The following is a 19101-nucleotide window of genomic DNA, read 5'->3' as shown; positions in this document are numbered from 1 at the left end:
CAAAGCAATGGAGTGCTCTTTATGTTAGCCAGTCATCACAACCTTCATGAATTCAATTCCGCAGAGAGAGTTGCCAGGTAATATAAAAACTGACACATAATAATAAGAAATACCTATTTACTTTCTAGATGATAGCTACAGAAAAATCAATTTTAACTGAGAGGTTAAACTCAGCAGCATCTCCACAATACTTGTAACAGAATTCTTCTTTTTAGAGACATAAAGGTTGTGAAAGCATCACCACATATTTTTAAGAGCTTGTTTAAGGGCACAGCATGCCTGACTAATCTAGTTGCCTTCAGCAATGGTCAGGATTTTAAGCAGGATTGAAGTATGATAATGGAAGTTCCATTTCTTAATGTGATTGCAAGGGAAAGGTAATCTCCTGGTTAAGAGACACTAATAAATAGGAGTCAGGATAGCTCAGAGAAAACATAGAGATTCCTAACTATATGGAGAAAACAATTTAAGGTCAGTATACACAGTTACTGTCTCCTTCATCCGAGAGATGTATTATTCACATTACTGACACCTCAGTGAAATGGCCTGTCCAGCCAGTGCTGCAAACCTTTCATTTCTTCCCTCTTCCAGTGCTGGATAAATGTGCACTTTTTTCAAACCATGTATATTATGCGACAAAGAGCTTGTCAAAAGTTTGTTTTTCATGGAAAATGCAAAATCCCACAAGGGTCTAGAAAAGGATGGCTTTTGTCAAATTTCAACATGCAAAAGAAGTTGCAAATTCTTTCAAAAGGAATCAAGATCTTCTTTTAACACTTTTGAAGTATTGACACAGAACATTTTGAGTCATTCTGTGGTGTTTTTTAAAATTTAGATTTAGACATTTTTGAGGTTTTGTTTGTTTTGACAAAATACCCATTTTCCATCTCCTAATTCCACAGCATGTCAGACGACAGTAAGATTAGTGTTTTGGATTTTCTGACTTTCATCCCTGTAGCAGTTCATCTCAAATACCCTCTTCTGTAATATTAAAGGCTACGTCTTTGCAGGATTAGAATTAACTAAGGAATTAAGTTTAAGATTTTTTCAGTTGAAGTATTCATACTGGATTTTTGTCAAAATTTATATATCATAAGTAATACATATATAATTACTTCAGTTTCCTGAAAAAAACCCCATAACTTTGTAGTGAGGCTTTGTCACTTCTGTGTTACAAGTGACTTAAGGAGGACAAAAGCCTGATTCTACCTTATAGCATTCCACTTTCATGCCTTAGACCTCTTTGCTTTCATCTCTATATGTAGAGATCAGAAGGACAGTCTTAGTGGGGTTCTTCTCATATATAATTCTCTGGCAGTTGAGAGGAAATTCTGCAGAGCAGCCATTTGGATAAGAATATGAAGCCTTTGGACTGAGGGTCTACTAAAGGTATAATTAAAGAAGATTTTGCATTAAGTGTGTTTCAGAAAATAACTTCAATATTTTCTATTCTACAGCCAAAGTATTTTATTTTTCAGCAGCCCATATTCAAATGTATAGCAAAGAGCTGTGAGGGTTTTGAGTGATAACAAACTATTTGGCAGCTGTTGGGGGAACTACAAACTGTAGAGTATCTTAAATTGCTATATTGAAGATAGGGTTTTAGTTGTGTTTTTTTCAATGCATGAAGTTTAGTCCAGTAGAATTGGACAACAGACTGAAGTAAGACATTTTGAGAGACAGGGGAGGGATAGAAGGGAAGGGAGAACTTAAAGCATAATGAAAATACTTTTGTATTTAACAGTCACAGTTTGTATCAAGAAACTCCTGAAAGCACAAATATTTAAGGTATTTGACTTACAACCCTTAAAGCACAGTCATACTAATGAACACAAATGCAGGTCATCTCTTATGTGCATTTATACTGGGATTAAAAATCATGAAGGGTACATTAAAAATGCAAGTTTTAACTAGGAATTTCATGAAATTAAAGTGGTTTTCATTAAGAGTCTACTCATCCAGACATTCCATAAGGACTAGAGAAAAAAACAGTAGTCTGACCTTTTGTTTTAATTATTGGAAAATGTTCTGTAGTAACATTCCTCTTTCAGGGAGAAAATTAAGATTCTTTGACCCTGTTTCTGGCTGCTGTGAGCCATTTAGATGTCACCTAATGAAGTTGACTTCTCCTAATGAGGAAACACAGGATAAGAACTGGCTCTTATTAGAATATACCTGAGGCACTTAACAGTGCAGCAGCTCAACCTGTAAGACACAGTATGCAGTTCAACAGCTGGCATGTAAGGTGAGTTTAACACCTGGATTTATAAGATATGGTGAGTACATAAATCAGTTTCTTTTTTTTCTTTTTCCCTCTCTTTGAGATGGTATTTCATCTTTATAACTGATTGGTTTTGGTTTAATATTTTTTGCTTTAGAATAACTGTGTTGAAAAATTTGATATTTTTTTACAGACAGATCTACATCATCTGGCAGGAACTGGTTAAACAAGTACCTAGATTTCTAGAATTTAGCAGTGCATTTTTTTCATTTTTGCCAGCCTTTTATCTGCAGAAATCCTCCAGGGAGCAGAAAGAAGCTGGGTTAAAAATCATATACTTGTCATCTTTACATTGAGGACAAGTTTCAAATTCCATTTCAAATTCATTTTTTCAAAGTAAGCACACTGTATACTTTCCTGAGTTCATAGACAAGAGTACCCAAAATTTTAAATTAGCATCTTTGCCTTTCAATTAATACAGCTAGAAAAGCTTTACAAAACAGAAAAGCAAGTTGTGCCCTGGCATGAAAATATTCATATAATATTTACATCTATAATTCTCCACTGTAAGAAAGTTTTAACATGAGGAAGCTGACATGATCGAGTTTAGGTACCTGAAACTTCATTTCCCCAATATAGATCCCCTTTTAACTAAATAGGCATGCCTGCTGGCATCATTAAATTAGGGTTTGTATCTTGCTTTGAATGTATCTGCTTGCAATTGCTCAGCACTCTAAGATAGTAATAGGCATGTGCATCTCTTTTCAACAGTTTTTTCCTATGGGGAAATCTATAGAGCACTGTTTAGGAGTATGGTACACACAAAACCAACCATGCAACCTAGCTTCGTCTGTGTCAAACATTGCTTTCCATATCTCAAGTTAAGTTTAAAGTCTAAACCCTCTGTGCCCATGCCAAGAATAAGAGAAAGGAAAACAAAGGAGGTGCTTTGAATCAGGACTGCCCTCACCTGAGGCTGTGACCTAGGTGCCACAGGGCAGTACTCTTGTGTAATACAGAGCAGCAAGCAACTTAATTTATGCTAGGATGGGTAGTGTTCCTTTTCCATGAAAATACATTGGGTTGAAAAGGGAAATAGGAAATGTTTTGCTAAAGAATCCTGGCATGCAGGGATGGTCTGACTGCAGAGATGACCAGCCTGACATTACAGCTCTTGGATGTAGCAGAGCAGAACAGCATAACCCCACCGCACAGCTGAGGATCAGGACCTTTGCGCATTTAGAAATACACAAGTGCCTTGGGAATCTTCCTAGTCAGCTCCAAAACTTTGCCTGAGCTGGCTGAACACATCAATTCTTCTGCCAAAAACAGTAGATCTTTTTTGCCCACTAAGCCCTACATTTATAATGTATCAGATTTCTTAAAGTATTTATTGTCTTTCTTTGTAACTGTGTTTAGATGTGAGAAGACAGATGATTGTTTAGGGAAATTAAAACGAGCCAAATGAAACCACTTACAGCGTTAAGAAGGCCCTTGAACAACAAAAGGCTTTCCATTGTTTCTTCTTTTCTAATCCAAGGAAAAGACAAAGTACAAAGACCTACTCCTGAAAAGCAGGTATTCTTACCACATGCCAAAGAACATCCTTCACTGAAGGTAATATCATCAATGGCAACAGTTTCACCTTTTGTCTGGGTCTTCACCATCCCCCAAAAGATAACCTGAAGAGATTAACAGCAAATCAACAAGAAACGGAACTTACCAGTGTCACAGAAAAAAGAAAAGATCACACAGTATATGCCAGTCTAGCCCATGGAGTTTCTATTGGAAATAAGAGAACTCTAATCACACATTTAACAATTTTGAAGGATTACCATCCTGGCTTTTTCATACATCTGTGGCTTATTCACACAAGCACAGATATGTAGTCCAATCATCTAACTCAAGATTAAAGTAAAATTCAACAGGAAGGATCTGAAAATCACAATAAAATGCCTTAAAATCTAAGCAAGGATCGTGACAATTAAAGAATAAAACACAAAGGATTTTGTGTTTTATCAAGTCATTATTCAAGGAGAGACTATAAATGTGAACAATTTCTGGTTGATTTCAGAATTTCTCAGAAACCTGGAGGAAAGTCACAGCAAAAAACCACCATTATTCAGAAGTCTTTAATCAAGTTTTTAGCAAAAAAAAAACCTTGAGGAGTACTTGGTCGACCATTATTCTGCTCTAATGTTACAACAGTGATATTTGTTTTCCCTACCAAAGTCTTCTATACAGAAAAAATTACAAATATTTTACATTTCCATCTTAAGGGCAGATTTCAATCCACATTTGTAAATGTACAGACTGTCACAGGTTTTCTGCAGTGGTGTACAAGGGAACTGACTGATCAGTCACAGTGCTTGGGAAAACACAACAAGAAAACATACCAATCAAAACAACCCAACGAATCAATCTTATGAATAACATTCCTTAAATTATTCCCTAGCCACAGCTAGGGATGACACAGCTCCAGAATTTTCCAGAGTCTTGGAGGCACAATCTACCTAGAGATACATTCTAGCTCTTAATAAGGAATTCACAGTGTTAGCAATAATTTTTCAAATATTACCTTGAGAGTTCAGAAACAATGTTGTGCATAGTTTAACATATTGATGCAGAAAACCTATAAATTATCAAAAATTGGGTTTTTCACTGTACAAGATGACACAACTTATCCAATTATATGACCATTATGTTATGAGTGGGAATTGTTTTGAGGGGTGTAACCTTTTGTCTTTTGTTCGTTTCTCTGAAGCTGCAGTTGGCTTGCACAGGAAGAATGGCAGCCATATCCCATTCAAAAATATGTTTATATGACTGAAATGCAGCATCATGGAAATTCACTCATTTGATTTAGTTCAGAGAACAGTATTTTGAATTCCTGAATTCTGCTGCAATGATATGTGCAGTTAATGTGTACTTTCATGACATCCCCACTAGAAGGACAAAAAGTGTATTTATATTTTCTGTTTCTATCATTACATGATTTCAGATAAGTTTCTAAAACAATATAGTGCACTGTTTTATAATTAGAAAGAAGAAACAAGAAATATTATTTAATATCAAGGATTTGATAAATATTTCACCTTTGCAGAGTGCTGTTTCATTGTGAACTCAAAATTCAGTTATTAATAGCTTCATTTTTAATGTATATCTTTCTGTAGCTTGCAGATGGGTTTTCAAAGATTTTATTATATAGTGAAACAAAGTGACTTAGACAATGCTAAAGAGGGACTAGCTCACTTTGCTGGTCCAAAATCAGAGGCTGCTTCAAGGTCATATTCCATTATAGCCCATTAAGTCTGTATGAACTTGTGTTTCCCCAAAACTCATGAACAGTCTCTCAACTTCCCCACTTCCAGAAGATAATATTGCTAGATGCCTCCAGCTGCTCTTGTATCTAAAAAATATTATACAGGCTTTACTCGTGCAGATGCCCAGCTGACCCCCGCTGAGTTCAGTCTAATACCAACCAAACAGACTCACACCCAAGTTTACTCCAGCAAGGACTCATTCCGTTTTCTTTCTCATACAAAGTCTAGAGTTCCTTAAGCTCACAAGTCAATAACAAAAAGAGTCTACTTAGTGGCACTTTTTGCTCATATCTGCAATGATCTATATCTATGCAATATCTGTGAGCACCAGAACAAATTAACTTTGCGGCCCCATTAGTGGGATGAAAGTTCTAGGTGGACTGTAGGTGGGATCAAACACAAGCTGGACTGACTCCACAGTGCAGCCACAGGGACAGATTGCCAGCACAGCAGCAAAGCACAAGGTAGAATAGGAATCAAGCACAAAGACAGAAATGAACCCCAAGCCTAGAACCCCTTCCCTTAATGAATTCTAGGAGACAGAAATTTGTTCTCAGTAAATAAGAGGAAAATAAGCTTAGAAGAAAAAATCATGACACAGTTCTACAAAACCCAGCCAAAACAGACATACTGAGTTTGCTACTTGTTCAGTAGCTAAATCACTGACAATCTTTTTATTTCAGAATTCCAAAAAATGGAGATTTTTAAGTGCCAACATGAAATTCTATAACCCATAAATATAATCCAGACTCTTAGTAGGAAGAGACTTAAGTGTTAAACAGTCAACATCAAAATGAGCAAAGAAAATAAGCAGTGGAGGTTCAGAGATTGATTTTAACTAACATCTCACTTCAAAAATATTTGTAAAATTGACAAAAGTATTAAAGCACCCTATTTCAAAGTGATTTGTACATCCAAATAAAAATTATGTCTCCCATCATTTTTTTTCCATAGAAACATTAATAATCAAAATTTTGTCTTGAAAAATGCCACAGGTATCCCTGTAGGCTAAGTATCTTGTCATATAAAAGAACAAGTGCAAAAGGGCAAGTGAGTTGCATTCAGTTCTATGACAGTGATATCTTGCATGTTTTCACTGGAGCAAAATGTGCAAACAAAGAAGAAAATTTGCTCAGCTTCAGACTCTAGGTTTTGTGAGGGGCTGAGCTGTATTTCTTAAACTAGTTGTAATGATTACTGCACTAAGTTTGACACCTGCCTCTTTAAAGCTGGACTCTGCCCATCAGTTCACTTGATAGAGGCCAAAGGATAACCAGGTTTGCAAGCAATGATCTAATTAGGATTTGACCTAGCAATTCAGAGGAAGTAGATGCCATATTATATTAACCATTCCCGGACTCGGTCAATTTTCCAAATAATATGAAGGATGAAAAAAATAAATCTAGAAGTAAACCCTTCCAGTACAACCTCAGATTGCTATATATACTCTCCTATCAGGTAGAGATAAGTTATTGACCAATACCAGCACTGATACTTGTGTTAAGTTGGGTACGGGTATTTTGCAATATACATTCTCAGAAGGGTTGAGCAGGCCAGTATTACTTCAAGCATCAAGATCCTGTTGGATGCTTTAGCACAATATGCAAGTCAAGTAATTATATTACTCATTTGGTGTATTGAAATGAGGTTGTGCTGCTATGCCTTCAGGTTTGTATGCTAAGCAACTTCACAGTAACTGCTGTAGCAGGAAAGGCCTCTCATTTTCTGCTCTGCTCCCCACCTTCTCTCCAGTATTACACATGACAGAGAGTGTACATCACCCACAATATTACAGCCCTAAGTTACATTTACTATGCTAATGTGCTCTGTAAATGCACATGTAATAACATTTAAATAGCTTATGACATTTGCATTGCTCTTCAGTAGCTTTGAGCAAAATAAAACCGCACACATGTGTTCTGTTACAAAGGCCCAAAGCTGCAATTAATAGTTAAGTACTGTGTTTGGCACCTGCAGCACCCCTATAGAAAAAAGTATCTCATAGTATAAAATGCTGTTTCCCATACAAATGAAACCTTGAGTTTATCAGTCCCGTTAGGCTGCGGCTAAGAGAATACTGTACTGAAAGTTAAGATCAGAAGTATATCACCTCTATGGGCTGGTAGATAATTTATGGCTCAATGAGACTGACTTTTATTTAAGACACATGCACAGTTCAAGCAAAGTTTGATATTAGTTTTAACACCATTAAGAGATAAGGACAAGCTGCATTTGCTAATGCAAACTATGATCTTCAAAATGGCTTTTTTCTTGTTTACCTCATGATAGTGCTGTCTTTCCATTTACAAAATATTTAGTGCTGACCTATTAAAAAGGCCCACAGTTTATAACCCATTTAAGAAATCTCCTTTACAGCAACCTCAATTTACTAACCTGATACTTTTCGGTGCTATTGATTGTGATGTTATTTACATTCCACTGATTTCGTAGTTCTCCAGACACTTGCCAAATATTTGTAATGGTATCTTCAGAGTGCTTTTGAAGCCCCACCATCAATGCTCCACTCATTTGACTGACCCAATAATGAAATCTAATCTAGGAAAAATAAGAACATCTGATTATTCTAGGGAAATACTACGGCAAAGAATGTAATACAAGGACTGTGTATTAAAATACCTGGCAAATGTGTTCTTCATCAGTTGGAAGGAAAACATTTGTCCTTAAAGTTGCAGAAGATGATTGCATTTCAGAGGACAATGAGAGGAAATAAGCTATTAAAAGGAATAAAAAGAGAAAACTTAGAAGCTTGGAAAAAAAAAATCAACAACAAAACACGAAAAGCAATATGCACAGGTATAAATTAATAACCAAAAAGCCAGCTAGAATTGTTTCCTCAGAAAAGATTAATAGCACTTGTAGCCATTGTGTTCCAAGCTTTTTTTCATGTTCAATATTGTCATGGTATTGCTCCATGTTCCAGCCAAAATTTTAAGTAGGATTCCAAAATGTTTCATGTGGTGATGGCTTGAATACTCAACTTGGAAGTGCAAAATTTTGGGACAAAGTGAGACTAACTCAGAAAGCTGATCAAAGACTTTAAACTCCAACTATTGAATAGATAACATATTTCATGCCTAAACATCAAACTGCCATAAGCAACAGTACACATTTATCATGACAATTCAGGTCTCTGAGGAGATGGTGGAACATGGGAGAGAAGACTGTGGTGTGTTTATAGGTTCTGCTGGTGTTCAGATAGGTGTCTGGTTTCTGGCTGCTGAGAAAATTCCCTCACTGCAGAGAGAAGGTTGTGGTATCCCTGTACACATTCCCAACATAAAAAGCTGTCTTCAGAATTTCAAAGCTACCATTAAAGGTACCATTATCTTCCATTTACAAAACAAGCCCTTGCTTCACTTGAAAGTCTAAACAGCTCAAGAGGAGTCAGTGAACCATGGTTGTTGTCCTGACCTTTGATTGATTGTGTATCTTCCTAAAAATATTGTTTCAGGTCTTATGAAAGATGGAAGGCAACCACCCTTTTTTAGGATATCAAACACTGCAAGTCAAAATTTGGCTCTTCCTGAACATGAAGATTTCAGAGATGTTAGATGTTAAAGGATGCAAGAGGAAATATAAAGAATAGAAAAAGACTCAATCTATTTTTAATCCTTTTTCTTCCTTTCTCTTCTCCTTCCCAAACTCCAAACAATGTCAAGTAAACTGTTGTCCTCTGACATTAACATTCTAATGAAAGGAGGAAGATGAAAGAGAAAAAAAGCCAAGTGGGACTTGGAATTTAAAAAAAAGGATTAAAAAAAAAAGGAATTAAAAAAATCATAAAAATAAAGACTATTACATTAACAAAATATTAGAGGATAAATCAAACCATCTAAATACTTAATTTATTAAACTACCCACCTTGACCTCTCATCCTTATGTGGAACTGGAAAGCCCCTGATGAAGCACCACCAGCCCAGCTCAGGTCTGGAGCCAGCTGAGCAATCCCACAGAGGAGCATTTTGCAGCCTGATACCAGGGCAATGGCCATGCTGCCCCCAGGTTTTAGACCTTTCCTGACTGCTCAGACAGCACTTTCAGAGCCTGCCAGCTGCAAGGATATTGTTCCTACCCACAACAGATGGCTTGGTGCCTCTGCAGAGCCCTGTCCCTGACTCCAATCTGTTCCATTGGATGTTAGCTTCCATGAAATTTTGAAACTTTTCTTTTAGTTCTCCGAAAATAAATGTGTCTAAGAGTTAAAAATGTATTTTTCACTGCCACAGGATTTTTTACACAGATGGGGCAGAAATAGTAATTTTAAGAAATTCTTTGAACATTCATCTCACATTGGACCTTTGCATAGAGAGTAGTTTCAGCTAGCAAAATCAGGTTGTGTTTTGGTTTGGGTTTTTTTCAAAGTAGTTGTCACTGGTCTGCTCAATTACTTTTTCAGTGAAAAAAAAAAGAGCCGTGAGAGACTGACCTAAAGAAATGTTTTGGGTTCTACTAAATACATACATAAATCTTCAAAGGAGTTAAATTTACCAAGGGATCTTTGCTTTTCTGCTAGTGTGCATGTATTATCCTGATGGCAGGAAGTCTTCCCTTTAACACTCTGCCACAGAGCATACTCTGCTCACTTGTCACAATAGAGAATCATTTCTGGGTTTTAAGCAGGATACAACATAAAACTGATTACATAGGCTGTTGAGTCACCAGCAGTGGGAAAACTTGACTCACTGCCATAAGAAGATAAATATTTCCTAGGCGATTAGAACCGGCATTTAGAAAATGAAAGTACAGTTCAGACATTCTCCAGGTAGAAAAATAAAAGCAAATTAATAAAATATATTTAAATCTCCTTAGCTATTCAGTTCACAGATCTGAGTACACAGCCTCTCAGAAAGCTGAATAGCTGCAAGTATTCAAGCTTCCTGCTACCTGAATAAAATAACTTAGATCAACATGACGACTGGACAATTCAGACCTGGCAGACACAGCAGTGACTGAATGCCCAAAACAAGTAAATGTGAATATACAGGTGACTGAACAGTTTGTTTTGTGTATAACAAACACTTCAGTTGATGATTCTCAATCTTTTGATAGCTTTGGCTGTCTATATAAGTAAAATTTTCCATTCCCCACTAGTTTTTTGCAAGATAAGTGTAACCTATTTTATGGTTATAGGAGCATTTTTCTGGACTTTGTTATGTCCTGATGTGGTGTGTACTAGCAATCATGCACAAATCCTAGAAACTTCAACTACAGCAAGACTGTTGTCTGGCTAACCTGTTTAGATTCCAGCCAAGAGTTTGCTACATTTGTATTCCATGGTACTTTTGGGTTTTTTAAATGTGTTTCTTGATCAGAAGTGTTTTATTATTTTAAAGATAAACTATTTCACAACTTGCATACTTGAAACAAAGCTTAAGTTTATGAAAAAGGTTTGGCAGCTGCTCATATTTTTGTGCTAGTATCAGTTTAAATCAATGCTTATTCAAGAGCAACCTTATGTTTGGAAGCGTAATACTCACAGCAGTGCTTCTGTGATACACACAAGCAAAACCTGAAGTTACTAAAACCGTACCACATGTATAAAGTTTCCTAATTGCAGAGTATCATGAGAGTTAGCCACTGTGAGATGAGAACTTGAAGTGATCAGAAGGAAAAGGTAGAGTGGGGTTTTTTGTTGTTTTTTTCAATAAAAATGTTTAAACTTGGGTTCCATTTTCATCTGCTGATTTCTAAGCAAGTTTTCCCTTCATTCACCTTGAAACCACCAGTTTATACTCATCAGGTCAGGGAACTTCTACCTGTTTGGTACCTTATGCAATGTGTAAGAGATGCTACTTTAGAACAGTGCAGATTTCCACGCTCCCAGATCATCACAGTTTGGGAAAAAGGTGTAAAGCACGTGGGCTAATCACAACAACACTTGCATCCCACATAGGATTATCTTCTTGTACCTGCTCCAACACTGCATGCCTGCCTCCGGGTGCTCACACTGAGGGCTGCCAAAGCACTGCTTGTGCCCAGGAGAGATGAGAGGGTGTGGGTGGAGATGAAGGGAAAGAGAATAACAAAAAATATGGAGAACTAAACAGTTATTGTATTACAGTTCGTATTACAGAAGGAAAAGCAGGATTAATTTGGCCATAGGACAAGTATAAAGGGTATGTTCTGTCTGAGAACAGAGAAAAGGAATTACTTAGTTGAGAGATAGTCTTCAAGGCAAAGTAGAATTGTAAGAAGATTTAGAAAGAAGTTGGCTCAAAGACAGACTATCAAAGCTTATTCTGTCTCCAGATACAAAGTCCTCCTCTCTCAAAATATTTGAAACAGTAATATTAGCCACAGATAATAGATATACAATCCAGGCATTTACCAGTCCAAGAAAACATGAAAATATGTCTCAAAATTTCTAAACTTTGCAATCATCAAGACTGAATTTATAACCCAGTATCTCCAAAACAAGTAAAGATCACTCTGCTAGATAAGCACATCTTTTGAAATGGATTATTTACTCCTCTATGATAACGAGAATTGCTTACTGGAATACTGTCTTTCCCCATCCCCCCCCCGCCCCTCAAATTCTGGATTATTGTATTTACAATCACCTAACAACGTAAGACATAACTGCTCAGAAAATACATAGCTGAATATAATTCAACTATCAAGAAATTAGCAAAATGTAGCAAACTAAATAGAAAACTACATAATTTGTAAGAGTCCGTGGCTTCCTCAAAGAACATGAGGAGTCTTACCACTCTCATTCCCACTGTGGTCAGAATACGGTGGTCCCATGCCAGATTGGCCATTTCTTCTTATCCAGACAGGATGTAAATTGAATTCAGGAAGAGCTTTGCACAGATTGGTTTCAAAATCACACTTGTCCCAGGAGGAACCTGAATTGAAGAAAACAAACAAAAAATTAAAAGCTTAAAAACAGAAGCAAAAGAGTATTTTTTCACCATCACTTGCTGTTTAATTAACACACAGAAACACTCTGAACAGGGCCTGAAAAAAAATCATGAACAAAGAAACAGCACAGTGGAAGAGAGACAAGTGGGAATGAAAATGAACATTGGAAAAAAACCCCAAACAAAGAACCAAGTCCTTCCTTCACCAAACCAAATCCAAACTCGTCTGCTTATATTTTATTACTATAATATATGCTCTTCTCATCACAAATGTGTGTGTAGTTACCTTTTTGTAGGAAACTCTCCAAGCTAGTATAGTTTATATGCAGAGACTGTTCTTAAAATACACTGCAGCTCTAAGGAAAAGAATTTGTCCAGAGTTCTTGCATAGAAAAACAAAGACTTAACATCAGGATGTAATCAGATAGCAATTTTTTTGTATTCCACATCATTAAAACAAGAGATTAAATGAGTCCTCAGAACCCAGTTTGGTGTACGAGTTCATTCAGGCAATTTGAGGAGGGTATGTGACCAGATAAATAATTACTTCCTGGGATGGAGGGACAGATTTTGGTTTCTGCATGGGTGTCAAAAAGCTCTTTATGCATCATATCCAAGCTGAATGAAAGTGCCTGGATGTGCTTGACAGGCTAGATATCCCCATTCCTTGAAGAACTTATTGTGGCGGTGGAAGGATTTAATTAAAAAAAAAAAAAAAAGTCTAAGTAGAGGCAGCTGTAAAGAGCAAACTTTTTGCAACTTCAGCCCAAGCAGGGTGACCAGTATGTGGTTCTGTCTCTGGATTTCATGTCCTGTGTGGAAACTTTCTGTTTCCCTGCCCTTTGTCTTACACAGCAGAGGAAAATGGGTTAAGACCCTGCCTTCTAATTGGGATTCTGGTTAGACACAAGAACTACAATGACTTCACACTCCCTCTCAAATTGGTGCTTGCTCCAGGCCCCAGCTAATGCCTTTGGTCTAGTCTGTATTATCACAGTTCACTAGTCGTTTTAAATAAAGTTGCAACTGCAGCATTTATAGTCACACTATGATGTTCAATTTCATGACTTTCATATTCATGTCAGTTTACTGCAACTATTAATTACAAGGTGAGAGAGGGGAAAACAGAAATAATTCACACAAGCATTCCAGACTCAAGTTAATGTGCAGATTGGCTGAATCATCAACCAAATTTTTATTGATGCTTTTATTCCTTGGATGTTTAAGTGGCTAAAAAGCATGTCAGATGTTCATCAAAAGCACAAACACTGCTGAAGCATATCTGCTTCACATTGCATGAAATGAACTAAATCATCTTCAGTATTTCTTCAGGAATTTTCTCATACCTGAAAAAACAATTGCAAATTAATATGCATGAAATAGCAAGAATTGTACCCTTTTAAATTAATTTTTAGGTTTTAAATTAAAAATTAATCATCATTATTTTCCAAAGCAATATTCATTTTCACAGAAAATATAACTTCAAAGCAAACCAATGTAAATTTGCTGGAAGATAGATTTACAAAGGTAAAGTCACTGCTTAGAGAGGAAAAGTTCAGAAGGATGAAATGTGTGGGATTTTTTAGACAACTTTTGCTGAATTTCCTGTGAGCAAAAAAATTATCTAAAATAACCTCTACAAAAAAATTCCAAGTGTTCCGGGAAGAGACTACAGTTAAACATTCTATTTTAAGTGTGTGTGTGTATAAAATCTCAGTTTGGGATATTCTAGGAACAAAATATTTTTAAGAGTAGTTAGTTATCATTAATTTCCTGGCAAATATTTTGCAATATGAAGATCAAATGAACAATAAAAACTGGAATTCCAACTTTTATATATTTTCACTGCAGAAGCTTCCTTAAATTTGAGCAAAGCCCAAGGGAAAGAGCAGGAACCTGTCACCAACATGTGATCAGGATCTGAAACCTAAGCAGAAAAATAATTTTGCAATAATCCCAAATCACAAGAAAGAGTGGCAGCAGGACAAATCTTAGATTCGACAGCCTGATCTGTATCTTCATGTCTGACAGCTGATTTATCTCCTGAAGTAATCCGGAGCATTATCCAAGCAGTCCCAGCATGCAGCCTGTCCCTCAAAGCCTAGTTCTACACCTGTGGCTCATTCATATGAAATACAATATAATTTCATATTTAGGTTTTTACAGAGCCCATAGACTCATTTTTCTATAATGCTCTTTGGAGAAACCTTTAATTCCTTTCTTTCATATAAGTATTTCTCTATAGCTGTATTCCTTCAACAAACCAGTGTAAAAAGCCTCCATAAAAAAATAATGGAAGAGTGCACCTCTTGTTCCATATTCTACAATCACAATAGAAAATGCTGCCTGGAGGAAATGCCCTTTCCAGGGAAATTAAGACCAAGCACAATCAGAATTTCAAGGCTATGCAGCAGAACTCAGGATAACCATCTCTTGTGCAAGTGATAAAAATCTATTCTAATCTGAGATGTGTTAGACATGTTAGGGAATTCAACAGGCATAATTTGCAGCCATTGCCATTTAATACATTTTTGTACAGCTCCAGAAACTTACAAAAATGTACTGATATCAAATACAGTCTTAACAATTGCTCTATTTGCAGAGAAATAAAAGTCAAGTATCCAAGATTTGATTCTAGACTCCTGTTCCAAACAGATCTCTGCATCCTCTTTGGATAAAACAGGGAGTCTTATGAGAGAAAGAAAAACTTTACATAGCTGGACACACAACTGTAATTTGAAGAACCTAGATTTAAGTCACTGCTCTTTCTCACAGATTTCAGCTGAATTCAGTGATTGCTATCAGTTTTAATTAGCAGTTTTCAGTGTGGACAGAAAGACACAGGCTCATCTAAAGACCATCTCTTTTATATTTAAAGTGAAATTTAGAATCCCAACAAAGGTGGTAGCTTCCTTTGTTGCATAGTGAGTAGAAGAACTTAGATAAGATTTTTAGTTAGAACTAAAATTTTTGATAAATACAAGCTCTTCTTTGCATTCAGAACAAGAAATCCTCAAGGAGAAGGATAATCTTATGCGTCTGTCCTGGTTTCAGCTAGGGTAGAGTTAATTTCTTCTCAGTAGCTGTTACAGTGCTGCTTTGGATTTGGAATGACAGTGTTGTTGATAACACACTGATGTTTTGGGTTTCTGCTAAGTCATATATATCCTATGGCAAGGACTTATTTTGTCCCTTTGTCTCATGCTCTGCCAGTGAGGTTCGCAGGGTTAGCGCAGTTGATCAGAGCCTGGTGCGAATAATACCAAGGCTGTAGGTATGGTCTGCATATGGGCCATGCACTTAAGAGTTGGACCCAATGATTCTTTTGGGTCCCTTCCAACTCAGAATATTCTGTAATTCTGTGAAAAAAATAAAAGAAAACCACCAAAGCTTTGGGGGAATATAGCTGGGAAAGGTCATGCCCAATGTATAAACTGGGGGGAGTGGCGAGCAATTGTATTGTGCATCACTTGCATTTTTTTCCTTTTTATTAATATTTTGATTTATCATTATTACCCTTACCATTATTGTATTTTACTTTATTTTTATTTTCAATTTTCAAACCCTTCTAATCTCAACACACAAATTTTACTTCAAATCTCCTTTACATTCCAGCATGAGCAAGTGACTGTGGTGTTTCATCTCCAGCTGAGCTTAAAAACCTGACATTAAATTATTTGCAGCACCATTCCGTAGTACAGTATTCTGGAAATACTAGAGTTCTGATGCAAATTTTCTCAGACAATAGCAGTTAAAATTCACTCTCACCACTTAGATCAATTCCTTACAGGAAACAGCACCAATAGTATTTATAACCAATTAATGTCACAAAGCCAGGATAATCAGCTCACGAATTCAAGAAAATTTCCAGCCTTGTCTAGGCAAAAAAAAAAAAAAAAAGCAGCGCTGTTGTAGCTTATACCTTGGTCTAGGAATTTTGGATTAAAACTGAATTCTATTAAACAATTTTACCACAAATTAAAGAAAAATGTATTACTTGCCTGATCTGCACTGAATTTGGATGAGGAAACACTTGCTTTGCCAAATAATATCCATCTGAAGATTTCTTAGAGCCTTGCACTTCACAAATGTTGAAATAAAAAAGAGCAGGAAAAATCAAACTGAAGCTGGAAAAACCTTTCTTAAAAAATGAAATGAAGAGGGTAAAAAAAGAATTCTCAAACATTTTTTAACATAAAAAAATCCCCCTAGTTCTCTCCGCTGTCGCATTCGGTTACCAAACTGTATCACACTTCTGCTAAGGCCCATGAGACTTACCTTGTTTCTCATCACTGCTGTCCCCACACCAGCTGGTAGAGATGCAGACTTCTCCAGGTGGCGCAGAAGAGCCATTACAGCACTGGCATCCACTTGCTGTGGATGACTGAGTATCCACCGGAGCAAAGAAACACAACACATAGACATGTATCAGCCTCTTCATGGGCTAGGTTATTATCCAAGCCTTCACTTGGAAAACAATTACTGAAACTGCCTAGTACTGGTCATGAAGTGCCTTTGACCAAGCTGTGTTTACACACATCTCTCTCAGAGATGTTTTTAGAATCTCTCTTTTTGAACCTGAAGGTTACAGGAAATACGGCTTCTGCAAAGCAGTGACTTTCAACCTGGTATGTCTTGGGATAATATTTAACTGAATTATAACGTTTTATGACTAAAAAATGTTGGCACATGCTATGCAAGTCAACTGTATATCATTAACTTACTGATTGGATTTATTGCTTAGTGATTTGAAAATATATTACAAAAGAAAACAACAGGAAAACAAAGTAGAATTACTAAATGACCAACATTCATAAAGATCTCTATTTGCTCAGAAGGAGTTGACAAATGCTTACAAAATGTATGAAAAGTTTGTACATCAGATGTAAAAAACAGTCAAGAAATTCAAAGTTGATTTTGCATCAGAGTCCTTTGTATGAGAATGTTTTAGTAATGCCTTTCACCATGTTTCAATGTTTCACCAAAACATACTGGTTCTGGCCATGCTTTTAGACTGATGACTCAAGGATCTTCAAATGGAGGAGGGGGACTTGGGAGGGAGATCCAGACAATCAGAAAAGCCAGCCTTGTGAGAGAAAATTGAATCAACTTGTTTCATCAACCTAGAATCACATGAAATCAGGGAAATTGTTTTAATGAAGTACCTTAAACTCTTTAGATGCCCCAAACCCGGGGATGGAGAGATAGTAGGTGAAAGACAAGATTATTGTAAAAGTAAAGGACAATATTAGCCCAAGGCGAATGATGGTGAGAACTAGACAAAATAAGTCTGGCAATCATGTAAACATGGCACTCCGTTAATAGGAATAGTGAGACAAAAAAAAATTTCCCAAGTGACTGCTTGTAAAAGTAACTGATGCCAACATGTCTGGAGATTTTGTCACCAGCAAATTCACAATATCAAGTCAGGGGAATGCACATTCCACTGTGCATAACTCTGATTTGCCTGTTAGACCTGGTGAGCAGAAATAAGACAGGATATATCTCTGTAACTAAAGTATACTGATTGGAAAGCACAAGTGCCACAGTATCTGTGAAGAGAAACATGCTGCCTCTGCCTGGAAGGGAATAAAGCATTGCAGATCTGTATTTTCATAATGTGAGAAATCTCTTGTCAGGGAACAAAGACTACTACTCCAACATCACCTTAAGGCGAGAAGTGCAAGGTCTGATGTAACTTCCTATTATCTCCAACACCAGAGGCAGGCACATGTTTATTGTGACAAAGGTTCCTGTTCTGCCTAGAAAATATTTTCCAGCTCATTTGGTTCAACTCCGCCCTTTCCATCATTATTTCTGTGGATATCATTTTCTCTACCTTGTTTTAATGCTTTGTCCTCAGGCCACAGAGCTGTTTGGAAAACTTCCGGATGAAAAGCAGATCTATGACTAAATTAATTAAGAGTCCATTGAGAGATATATATATTCCTCAAGAATGCATATCATTGAATTGTTTTCTTCCATTCTCTAAGTACAGCTTTTACTAGAAGCTTATATTAAAAAAAACCAAAAAACAGAAAACCCTATGCCATATATTTCATGTTACTACCTTTGTAAAAGCTTAAATATTTCTGCTACTCAGCTGCTTTCAATTCATTTTTTCCAATATACAATATTTCATCTTATTTCTCCTTGTCCTCTATATATTCTAAAACTCCCCCTCACACTGATAAACTTCACAATAACAGGATTTCCCTGTCTTTCAGGTTTCTTTCATTTTATTAAAACTCCCACTGCATTGTTCCCAACTGTTGCACTGCTCTGCCTGTAGTATAAATCTGTATACAAGTATTCTGAGTCAAAGGGTAATTTTTTACAGGAACTGGTATCCATTTACAGTTTCATATGCTCTAAAACATTCATAACAAGCAAATTCACATAGCCCAAACAAGTCAAAGCTACAATAAAATCTGTTATGAGTGGAAATAAATGAAAAATACATTAAATATTCAGGAATATTTAGAGTGCAATCCATGGATTTTTAGTGAATAAGGGAAAAAGTATTTGAGTGAAGGTCTAACAGAAAGTGCAAAACCAAAGAAAAAGTGACTCTTCTTTCTTTGGGCAAGTGTTTCTTGATGATTGCAACAATTCGGCCCTCTTGTCAACTAGGAATTAGAGCAAAGGTTTTTATATCTTGGAGAATTATCTA

General features: G+C 36.4%; 1 protein-coding gene across 1 annotated transcript in view; it reads right to left on the bottom strand.

Moving 5' to 3' along the window:
* Positions 1-16886, bottom strand: part of MALRD1 (MAM and LDL receptor class A domain containing 1) — a 237235-nt gene extending 220349 nt beyond the window's left edge. Inside the window, exons 1-5 of the mRNA XM_042044140.1 lie at positions 16707-16886; positions 12273-12413; positions 8182-8276; positions 7939-8100; positions 3810-3903 (exon numbers count right to left, since the gene is read on the bottom strand). Coding sequence (XP_041900074.1) covers positions 3810-3903; positions 7939-8100; positions 8182-8276; positions 12273-12413; positions 16707-16869 — 655 coding nt within the window. The 5' untranslated portion in view covers positions 16870-16886. The remainder of the gene's footprint in view (positions 1-3809; positions 3904-7938; positions 8101-8181; positions 8277-12272; positions 12414-16706) is intronic.
* Positions 16887-19101: the final 2215 nt, after the last annotated feature.

The sequence above is a fragment of the Corvus kubaryi genome, unplaced genomic scaffold (genome assembly GCF_017639235.1).
Source record: "Corvus kubaryi isolate FWS band 111438036 unplaced genomic scaffold, C.kubaryi_AGA036_p1.0 37398, whole genome shotgun sequence".
Lineage (NCBI taxonomy): Eukaryota > Metazoa > Chordata > Aves > Passeriformes > Corvidae > Corvus > Corvus kubaryi.
Note: the sequence above shows the minus strand (reverse complement) of the source record. Positions and strands in the feature narration are given on the sequence as shown.